The following is an 11377-nucleotide window of genomic DNA, read 5'->3' as shown; positions in this document are numbered from 1 at the left end:
TTCTCCAAATACGTTGTGCTCAAAGCAATACACATCAAATGCATGACAAAAATATCACTATCCATATTAACCCATAAAAGCAAGTGAGCCCAGGCCAGAGAGTCCATATCATTGATTTCTGACAGAACTACCCAATTGACTTGACAGAATCATTGAGGCAGCCCCTCCCCCAGTGTCCCCAGGGCTACCGTCTTCCTTGAGGAAAATCAGAAACTGGGGTGCCCAGGCTAGGGATCATTGGCACATCAGCTCCTGATAGGAATTAACAGTGGCCTGAGAAAACTACTGGGACAGCCCCTCATTCACCTTCTCTGGGGCTATTAAAGTCCCATCTGTCCTGAGGGATGGCAAGGAAGCCAAGGCCAGGAGCAAATGCCGTCAGTTGTCAATCAACCTGGGAGGTCTCTGTCACTACATTTTTGTTCTACTATTTTAAAATTGTAAATGACCTAAAGTGCATTGACTGAAAAGTGGTGTGCAATAAATGTTATAAATATATTAATAAAATAAGTTCAAACAAGATAATCAGAATAACAGAAATACATCATAATAGAAAAATAAACTTCAAAAATAGCTTGGCTACCAGGAAGAAGAAAAAAACAAAACACTGCATTGAATAAGGTCCTCTGACCCACTTGTGACAGAGGTAAATTAAAGGTAAAGGGACCCTTGACCATTAGATCCAGTCGTGTCCGACTCTGGGGTTGCGGCACTCATCTCGCGTTACTGGTCGAGGGAGCCAGCATACAGCTTCCGGGTCATGTGGCTAGCATGACAAAGCCGCTTCTGGTGAACCAGAGCAGTGCACGTTTACCTTCCCACCTATTTATCTACTTGCACTTTAACGTGCTTTCGAACTGCTAGGTGGACAGAAGCTGGGACTGAGCAATGGGAGCTCACCCCATGGCGGGGATTCGAACCACCGACCTTCTGATCAGCAAGTCCTAGGCTCTGTTGTTTAACCCACAGCGCCACCCGCATCCCTTGTGAAAGAGGTATATATTGCATAATATACCATTCCTGGTATATATAGCATAAATTAAGTTTTTTACAAAGCCAAAGTACATTACATGAAGATTAATGTACAAAAATGGCTATATTTATTTTTAAAAAGTAGACAGAACTGTTGACAGTAATTAATAAATGGTGACCAGTGGCTCTTGCAATTTTATATTTTATTTTTTTCCTTCCAACAATTGTACAGGTATATTCTCAATCTTCAGATCTTTGATCCATGTGTCCCTCATCGATTGTTTGCATCTTGATCTTTCTTCAGATCTCCCATTTGCTAATTGCAGGTAAGCAAGCTACTTTTGTAAAGTTTACTGCAGTGAGCAGTTCACCTCTGAGGTAATACTTGTTTGCAAAGCACAGTAAGAGTTGTTTAATGAAGGACAATCCACCAATTTCCAAGGGAATCCATTCCATTGTTTAGCAACTCTTACTTCTGAAAGTTCACCTGTATTCTGCAGAATAGAGTGTGACTATTGCTTCTCTTCTACAGAACATTATACTTCAGTTGATGCAGCCTAGAATAGCTTTTTTTGCTACTGCATGACAATGTTGACTCATGTTCAGATTGTGGTCCACTAAAACCCCTAGATCCCTTTCACATGTGCTATTGACAAGCCAGGTACCCCCCCCCCTTATATTTGTGCAGCTGGTTCTTCCTGCCTATGTGCAGAATCTTATATTTGTCCCTATTGAAATTCATTTTGTTAGTTTGGGCCTAGTTTGACAGTCATCAGATTTGCAAATCAGTCCCCGGACAAAATCCATCTATTTAGTAGGAAGTTGAAAAGTGTCCCCAGATTCACTGGAAAAAATCTGGTAACCTTAGGTCAACTTGAATCCCAGTTCTGTCTTCAGTGGCATTATCTACCCTACCCAGTTTGGTGTCATCTGCAAATTGGACAAGCATCCTCTCAATTCCTTCATCCAAGTCATTTCTAAAGATATTAAACAACAACAGACCCAGGATTGAACCCTAAAGCATCCTACTTGTCACTTTTTTTCCCTGTTTTTAGGATGTGAAGATAGAGAGCATTTCATATTTAGAGGAGTTGCACAATCAGGGCCAAGGGATTGCATATGCTTAGCAGTAGGAGCTACCATGGTCCTAGCTGTTGGTGATGGGTGCCATATCCTTTCAGCCCCAAAAAAATAATTCCACAGAGGACTCACCACCAGTAGTGGTCAGTTTAAGGTGAACTTTTGAATTTTTTTTTATTCCCCAAAGGTCAATATCAAATCATTCCACCCCAAAACCCTATAGTTGGTTTCCTTGGAAAAGAAGTGATCCTGCCATGTCAACTAACATCAAGGGTACCAAAAAGCACCAACATCCAGGTCCAGTGGATCTTGGATAAATCCTCAGAAAAAATTGACGTGAAATCCTACTATGGTCGAAACAAGCCAGAAACACAGGATAACAGATACCAAGGTCGAGCTGAGCTTTACCAGAATGATCTTAATACAGGGAACATGTCTCTGATTCTGAAGAAAACCAATCTGTCTGACCAAGGAAAATACACCTGTATGATCTTCCTTGGAGACTGGTATAATGAGGTGGTGGTTGAGTTGGTTTTGGCAGGTGAGTTTATTCTTATTATTCTTATTATTAATTAGGGTTGCCAAACCATGGGGCTGACCTGGAGTCTCTAGGTTTCCCTGCCCCCTTCCAGGGTGCAGAAAGAGGACTTGAATCTCCAGGTAGACAAGAGCATCTTGGGTGGAGGGGACCATGTTTTTAGAATACTCTACATGCAGCTTGCAAGCTTCAACCCCGCAGAAGCCATTGCTATTTTTTGCTTATCTGTGGTGTGGCTGTGTGTCTGCCACTTAACCTCCTTTTCCAGGGCTCTGTGGTGGGAGGGAGAGCAGAGGAAGAAAAGGAACTGGGCTGGGTTCTAGAGGAGGATTGGGTTATGAGTATGCATGGACACTTGGCACAAGCTTTGCTGCCTCCACCACCTTCAACAACTCCTAGATATTCTTCTTGAGAAAGTCTGAGGATGCAGGGACATCAGCAAGTGGGCTGTGGGCAATATTAAGCATACATTTTCAGAAATAAAAGTTGCCAGACTTAAAACTGTAGATCCCAGGTCAGTGACTCACTCATCCAGACTTCTCCATCTCTTCTCAGCCATGAGCACTACTCACAGGACCAATCGTCCCATATAGCTTGACAATAAAATACATAAAAAGAGGAATTTTGAACGGTAGATTGGCACAAAATGTGTACTGTTAAGAACTGACTGCAATAATGTATCATTCCTGGTGTTTGGTCAGAGTGCAGAAACTTTAGACAGGTTCTATGATACTTGGAACAATGGAAAATCAATATTTGGTGTTCTTCTTGTGCAGCAAAAGGAACAGAGCCCACAATTGCTTTGGTGGATTATAAAGGCTCGGGGATTGGTCTCACCTGCAGCTCCAATGTTTGGTACCCAAAGCCCAAGGCTTTCTGGCTGGACAGTGAAGGGAAAGTCCGAAGTAAACAGTCAGACACTACAATCACAGTGACCAAGGCAGGGAACTTCAGTGTTTCCAGTTCCATTACAATAGAATCAGGAGTTGACCATGAAGTCTCTTGCAAAATCATCAACGAACTGCTAGGGATGGAGAGTGAATCAAGAATCCTGATCTCTGGTGAGTAGGGGTGAAGCAAAAGGGCCAAGAGGTTCAATGCTTTCAATGTTTTTTCAGTACTCTAGGAAGAGAGAGGTTTGGGAAATTTATTCGATTTTGATGCCTCTGAAGTACACCAGGCTCTTTGTTTGAATTGATTATCCACATTATCTACAACTGTAGTTCTGCACATCTGGGGTAATGACGGAAGTGTCTTCTGGCTTCTATCCCATATCCACTATTCAGCAGGGAGGCAGGCAGGTCACAGCTGAACCCCACCCACCCACCCCATTGGCACAACTTCAGCTCAGTTTGTTAATCCCTCCCAGAATGGGAAGTTCAGTAGAGTTTGGGGCATTGATGGAGAGTGGCAAAGGCAGACTCTGGGTAGGTTAGTTTTGCAACTTGAAATCTTCTTGTGGAGAAATAAGTGACTGCAACTGAGATTTTAATATGTGTTTCAGATGCCCTTTATCCTGCTACTTCCCCTTGGCTAGCACCCTTCCTAATCATTCTGTTGCTTTACATCTGCCTTCTTGTTGGTGCTGGGTACAAAGTCAAACGTAAGTATTTTCATAATCTCATTTAACTGTAGATGTGAACTGTTACAGAAACCTTCTTTTTTTTGTCCCTATGTTTATAAAAATGAGTGGTGTGTTCTTGGATACAGAGAAGAAATACAAACCAGTTAAATCAATACGTATTTACTACAGCCATTAATTGCTCCTTAAACTGCTAAAATGAGCATAGTTTAAAAGCTGCTTCAGGCAATCAGAATCACTTCTGCAACATATAGTTGGCAAATTTAATGTGCTTTACATTTTAATTCTTTGGACTTAGCAAACCAAGATGCAAACCAAAATACAGATTTGTTGAATTTTGTGATTCATTTTTTCAACCAGAAATATATTAGGGGAAAGTGTACACAGAAAACACATATATCAGTGAATATAATGCATCATATTAAAGAAAATTGCCTTAAAATGTGTGTATTAGGAGAAATAAGGTCTAAAATGTTGGTGAATTTTTACGAAGAAAAAATGAAGAATCATGCCAAACTAAACTTAAGATTTAAAATGAGAAATGGAGAGAATCCAAAATTTGTAGATTTATCTACTGCTATTGGCAGGTCATGGAAAAAAGTAGAATTTGCTTGTCCTGTTTAAGGGGCATGACCCACAGACTAAGGCACAACAGCTGAAGGTGTGGTTGACCTGGTAAAGGCCAGAGTCAGGGACTTATACCAGGTTTCACTAATCAAGAATCTACATACCATCTGACAGTGATGAATGCTGAGATTTCTCAGGTTCAAACCCAAGAGGCAAGAATAATCAGTGGCATTCATTTGTGACACCCCCTCCAATCCTAAATATGGTTTTAAACGGTCTGATTTTTATCATTTGCTGTACTTTGTTTCAGAGAATTATCAGAAATTATCTCAATGTGGTGAGTAATTGACAATGGCATATTTCATACATATCATTTATATAAGGGACAGGGAGTTCACTACAATGTTATCGGGAGAGGTATAAAGGATCAAAATCAAATTTCCGTGCATGTCTATTTTCTTTTCCCTGGATGAAAGCAAATTCCACCTCTACAGAGGATCAAGCCCTATTATTCAACTATGACTAACCATGGAATATTCTGTTATTTAGTGTTTCTGGGGTTTCATTTGCCTTTTTAGATGTTTATTTGTTGATTTAAAATTTTATTCATTCTATGAATTAGTTATATTCACACTTTTGCTATCTGATCATGTGATGAAGGGCAGTCAATATACAATTTGAGTATCGAAGATGTCTCTAAGTGATGGACAATTAAAATGTAGATCATACCCTCCAACATCTCTCTGATGAAAGTATAGAGATGTCCCATTCCAAAATTATAATATTACTATTTTACCCCACACATCTGACTGGGTTGCCCCAGCCATTCTGGGCAGCTTCCACCATATATAAAAACACAATAAAACATGATTTTTTAAAAAATAAAAACTTTCCTATATAGAATTGCCTTCAGACAGCTTGGGAGTCAAATAACTCCATACCCTCTAACATTTCTCCAATGAAAATAGGGACAGCCTAAGGAAAAGCGGGACATTCTGGGATCAAATCAGAAACTGGGATGGCTTCTCTAAATAAGGGACGTCCCTGGAAAACAGGGACACTTGGAGGGTCTGGAAGATGAAGTCATGCTCAAACATAGTATGCCTGCTGAGATTAGTAGGCTAAACTGAAATAAGATCATTGATTATAGTGAGTCTACTTTGATTATGATTTGTTAGATGCAACCAAGATGAGGAAAAATATCTAATTGTTTTGGAGAGAAGCGTTAAATGTATGCTTTCTGTTTCTGGAGATGACACTGGAATCCCTGGTAACCTTGGTGGCTAAGAGTGCCTTTTATCACCTTGGGCAGGGGCTACAACTATAATCATTCCTGAACTGTGATAGCTTGACCACAAGAGTTCGATCATTGGAAATGCCAAGACCCTAGTAATTCAATCTATGCAGGACTTCTCTCGTGGTTGATCTGGAAGCTGCAGTCAGTGCAGAATGCTGCAATACAGTCTGCACTGGCTGCATCTTTGTTACTAAAGCAATTTCAAGGTATTACTATTAGTATGTAAAGCCATTAATGCCAAGTTGAATGTTTCAGTGGGCAGAACCTGCACTTTTACAGGTGCCACGAACTTATTTATTTCAGCAAGTCTCTGCAGATATATATTTAGTTATCTGTGCTCTGTTTCAGTGATATTTATCTTCTGTATACTAATCAGTCTTGTGGGTTTTAACTACCCACAAGACTGATTAGTATACAGAAGCTGTGTTTTACCAATAGTTTCAGTGTGTACATCACTTTAAAAGCTTTATAATTGTGGTCTACGAATCTTTCTAAATAGATACAGTGCAGCATATAATGTTAAGTAAATAAATGAATAATGTTGCAATGCATCTTGTTTTCTGCAGAAAAACGGATGGATGAAGCACAAGATGGTAAATGCCTCTAAGAGAGATGCACTTTTTCTATAGCATTGTTCCATAATTGTTTATATTTTTAGCATATGCCTCCCCCATCAGCATTGTTTTCAGGGTGACTAACAGTAACACTTCTTTAAAAGTCCAGTGAAGAGGAACAAGAGAAATATAGCAAACTTTTAACCACAGTAAATGAGTAAACCACAGAATAATATTTGTTAAAAATGATCTTATTACCTGGCAAAACCTAATGTGCTGGGATAGCTATATGAGTGGATGGTCATACAGTAGACCTGGTGCAAGAAGCTATTCAAAGTAGAGGTTGGGTTGGGTTGGCTTGAGCAAGGAAGGAATAATCCTGTCACATCCTCAATATATCTTGTCAAGCTAATGCTTTATATACCCTATCTTGTATTATTAATAGAAGTTGTAGCTAACAGCTAACAGGCAGAGTAGTAGAAGGGACTCTCCCACATAAGATACCCCTTTAGCTATATTGGTGGAAGTAAATCCTTGATTAATCACAATTACGCGTATGTATAGAGTGTATATGACTAACATTTTGCCATCACTGTTTATAGACCGAATTCATCTAACCAAAGCAATAGGTAAGATCAGTTTGTTTCCCTTTTCTCAAGCTCCTTTTTATATAGAGGAAGGATTTCTTCTATACTTGCAATATTTCAAATGCCCAATTTTCTACATTAAAGGTTCATTATCCTGTCTTTACATTTTGCATTGCTATGAAGTTTTATTCCTGGAACCATGTTCAAATTGACAACTGCAAGAGGAATTTCAAATTGAAGGCTTTTCATAATGCTGCCAACTTGGAGTTGGGCTGTTAAGGGTCTTCCAGATATATCAACAAAGGAAACGATGAACTAGATTTGTTAGCGAGAGAAGAGAAAGCCAAGGAGAAGGAGATATGTGACCACATTCATACGTTGGGGGGCATAAAAAGAGGGAGAATAATATATGTATTCTTCTGGTTTTAACGTGTGCCTTATAATGTACCAGAAATTCAAGCGGTAAAACATTGTGGGCAAACTATGCCACTGCCTATATATGGTCACAACTCACTTAAATCCCCTTGCTGTTTTGCGTGGCCAGGCGGAGTCCCCCAAACCCCGGGCAGCCCCTGAGGGAAATAACTGCCAGGAGCTGCACCGTGATCACAGGAGGCTACTCGCGACCACACAAAATGCGCACCCCGTTTGATGCGGGGAGCGGGCATTACAGTCATATATGAAAGCAGCATATATGAGAGAAGTACTTCTGGGAAAAGAAATATTCCAAATTATGGACAAATAGGTTTAGGATTTTTTTTCCTGCTGGGCACAAACTAAATTAAAAGGAATTTGCTTCCCTGTCTGTGGTTTTGAGAGCAATGATTTTATTATGAAAATAGCAGACATCATACAGGTACCCATAGGAAAGTAACCTGCACAATTGCAGGAGGACAGAGGCTATGAAATTACGATGAATGGATGATGGGCTGCTTCAGGCTAGTATTCTGCTCAAATTGAACCAAGTATCCCAGAATCTGAATGAAAAGCTGTGTACATGTGTGCTAAGAATGCTGATAGATTTACTCTTTTTCATTTATTGTTGTAGAAACTGAGAAATGCACAGGACAAGCAAGTGAGTATCCTTTTAATGAATAATTAGCCACAAAGTGCCTGTAGTCTTTGATAAACTGCAAGCTTCTTTCTTGCACTATTCTTACCAGCTCCTTGATACACAACCAAAGGCCAGCAGCAGGTACTGAGAGAGCCCTTGGGTTTGGTTTACTTCCAGATCTCCAGATAGGCATTTGGGAGCAAGGGTTGTATATACATTTCAAAATCACTCTATGACCTGAAAATAGAGGCAATGCACCTGCTTTTATAACCCAAGAAAATCTTTAATAAAAATTATTTTAAAAATAGAAAATGAAATAAACAAATCCATGTTCCTAGTAGAATAAAGAGCATGGGGAACAGGCCCGTGTATTGACTGCTAAAGAAATAACTTTGCTGGGTGTTGTGCTGGTGAATCATTCATTGTTCTTGGGGCAGTGAAATAACTCATTATCATAAAAGTTTATATGTGATAATAACAGTTTGCATGATATACATAGGAGGGGCATGGCTGCAGTGGGGAAGGAGGAGATGAACACCCAGCAGTGGGGAGCAGTGGATGTCTGGCAGTGGCAAGGAACAAGGGGTCACGGGGGTCACGGGGAGCAGCACTGTGGGTTTTGCATCTAGCATGCACTGAAAGCAACATGTGACCTATATGGATTTTCAGTTGTGTAGCTTGACCTCACATCTTAGTCATTCATTTCTTTTCGTTTATTTTCTTAACTCTTCATTGTACTAATTCAAGTCATTCTTTTATAGGTGTTTCTGAACTAGAACACAAAGTTGGTGAGACAAAATTTGATGTATGGACTGGGAGGCAGGGATTGGGGATTGAATTAATAGGGAAGGAGTAGGACGGTGACATCCATTTGGGTAGGAGAAAGTACTGTATTTTGCAATTATATAATAGTATTATGAGTTTACCCTGCAATATATTTTTCTTAGGTTGGTCCTAGACTAAGTTAGTTGCACTTGGTCCACCTTGAAATCAATGGGACAAAAAGTTCCCATCACTAATTTCAATAGGACCTAAGTGTGACCAAGGTCACACCTGCACCATACATTGAAAGCAATATTATACCACTTTATCAAGAATGACTTTCCCCAAATCATCTTGGAACTGTTATTTGTTAAGGGTGCTGGGAGCTGTGAGGAAACCACCTTTCCCCTCACAGAGTTTCACTTTCCAGAGGGTTGATGGTTAAAGCACTGTGGGAATTGTAGCTCTATAATGTGATTAAGTGTCTCCTAACAACTCTCAGCACCATTAACAAACTGCAGTTTCCAGGATGCTTTAGAGGTAGTCATAATAATGCTATAAATATAAGTTGAGGATGTGGACTAAGTTTGTCATGATGCAACCCCATATGTTTTGACAATCATATCACTAATTGGAATATTCTTTCACTTCAGGTCAAATCTCCAATGAGCTGGGTAAGGCAGATGGCTTTTGAGGAGGCAATGATTGTTCTGTACCAAAGTATTGTTTTCTAGTATGTTAATTGGGTTTAAATCACTTTCTTCAGTTCTGAAAAATTCTGGGCTGTTCACTTGTTTCATAAATGTTTCCATCTTCTCTATGACTGATCAATTTTCTCTTCTGTTTGCAGAGGTTAAAAGAGCTCAGGAATACGCAGGTAAGGGAACTATCCTAATTAGGCTTAATGCATGGACGTGCATACATGACTCAAATGTCACCACTCAGTGACTTTTCACTTGCTGTCCTTTTTCATATGAAAACATCACAGTAGAAGTGGATTAATTCAATTTGTGATTTCATAGTTTTAATGAATAGTGAGGCAATCAGAATTCAACATTGGGAGGGCTAAAACTTTCCTATCCTTTCTCTAGTTGCATGAAAGTGCAGAGCTGACATGCATACAGACCAGAGAGGAACTGAGCTAACAGATTTCTTTAGGACTGTACTTTGCGTACTTTGCATGTGGCTGTCTGTAGAGAAGTCAGCACTGGAGCTCTGGAGCTCTTTCTCAGGTGTATTATTTATTTATCTCAAAAGAGCCCAGGGCAGAAAACAGATCCACAATGTAAAATTAAAAACAAAACAAAATTCTGAAACAGGGGGAGGGGTGATCAAGACACCTATACAGCCATGTCTTCTTATTGTACTGAGATCCTACACAAGTGTGTTGGCATTTCTGTATAGACAAACCAGTTAAGTTTCTGTATCCAAGTTGTGCAGTAAACATAGTTGGTCAACTATGAGATAAAATGTGTTTGCTACAGCAGATTGAGATATCTACTGCTCCAGAACTAAAAATTGTTTCCTTTCTCTCTGTGATTGCTTCCCTTATAGTTGCTGTCACTTTGGATTCATATTATAAACATCCAGATATCAGCATCAGTGAGGATAAAGAAAGAACCAGCCTTCAACCTCTCACCCCAGGGGAAGGAGCAACTGCTCTGGGAACTCAGATTTTTGTGGGGAAGGAAGGTTATGCTGCTGGGAAACACTACTGGGAGGTGGAGGTGGGAGAAATGTTGGACTGGGAGCTAGGAGTGATGACTCAGGCTGAAAGGGACAAATTCAGAGAGAAAAGGGTTGTTAAGTCCTTTCAGGAAGGCTGCTGGGCTCTGAGAAGCAGCCAAGGAAAATTATTTTCCGTTCCATGTGAGAAAGAGATTGAAAAGAAGGTCCATCAGTCTTATTCAGTGATTGGTTTGTTACTGGATCAAGAAAAATGGGAAATCTTATTTTATAGTGCCAGCAACGACAAATTCCTTATAGATTCTATCCCCATTAAATCCACTGACAAATTGTACCCATTTTTTGATTATGGCAGTGCTTCAGAAAACAGTGGTCCAAAGCCATCAGGAAAAAAGTATTGCTTCAGAAATCAGTTATCAGCTATTAAAGAAAAGGTTTTTAAGAAACTGTGATAGACAAGAAGAGTTCTCAGGGATTTCTGTTCTTATCCTGAAGCAAAGTTCTTAACCTGAAGCGTTATTTCGAGGTTAGTGGAGTATGTAACCTGAAGCGTATGTAACCCGAGGTACCACTGTACTAGCGCGATTGAACTGGTGGATATTTTGCTTTGCTTTTGCCATTTTTTTTCTTTCATTTTTTTTTAAACATTGCTATGGATGCACATTTATGGCACCAACTCAACAGTCATAGGGATCCTA

The 11377-nt window shown here is 39.8% G+C and overlaps 1 protein-coding gene across 1 annotated transcript; it reads left to right on the top strand.

Annotated features, from left to right (window-relative positions):
* Positions 1-1213: 1213 nt before the first annotated feature.
* On the top strand, positions 1214-11131 carry LOC117057636 (butyrophilin subfamily 3 member A2-like). The gene is made up of 9 exons (XM_033168477.1): positions 1214-1298; positions 2240-2593; positions 3367-3651; positions 4095-4193; positions 5050-5076; positions 6603-6629; positions 8226-8252; positions 9844-9870; positions 10548-11131. The coding sequence occupies exons 1-9, from the start codon at positions 1235-1237 to the stop codon at positions 11129-11131; spliced, it is 1494 nt and encodes a 497-aa protein (XP_033024368.1). The 5' UTR covers positions 1214-1234.
* Positions 11132-11377: the final 246 nt, after the last annotated feature.

The sequence above is a fragment of the Lacerta agilis genome, chromosome 14, assembly GCF_009819535.1.
Source record: "Lacerta agilis isolate rLacAgi1 chromosome 14, rLacAgi1.pri, whole genome shotgun sequence".
Classification (NCBI taxonomy): Eukaryota; Metazoa; Chordata; class Lepidosauria; order Squamata; family Lacertidae; genus Lacerta; species Lacerta agilis.
This window is presented reverse-complemented; position numbering and strand designations above follow the sequence as displayed.

Coding starts and splice junctions, on each gene's coding strand:
- LOC117057636 (XM_033168477.1), top strand. CDS start 1,235: ATGTGTCCCTCATCGATTGTTTGCATCTTGATCTTTCTTCAGATCTCC. Junction 8,253..9,843: donor GAAATGCACAGGACAAGCAA/GTGAGTATCCTT, acceptor TTCTGTTTGCAG/AGGTTAAAAGAGCTCAGGAA. Junction 9,871..10,547: donor AAGAGCTCAGGAATACGCAG/GTAAGGGAACTA, acceptor CTTCCCTTATAG/TTGCTGTCACTTTGGATTCA.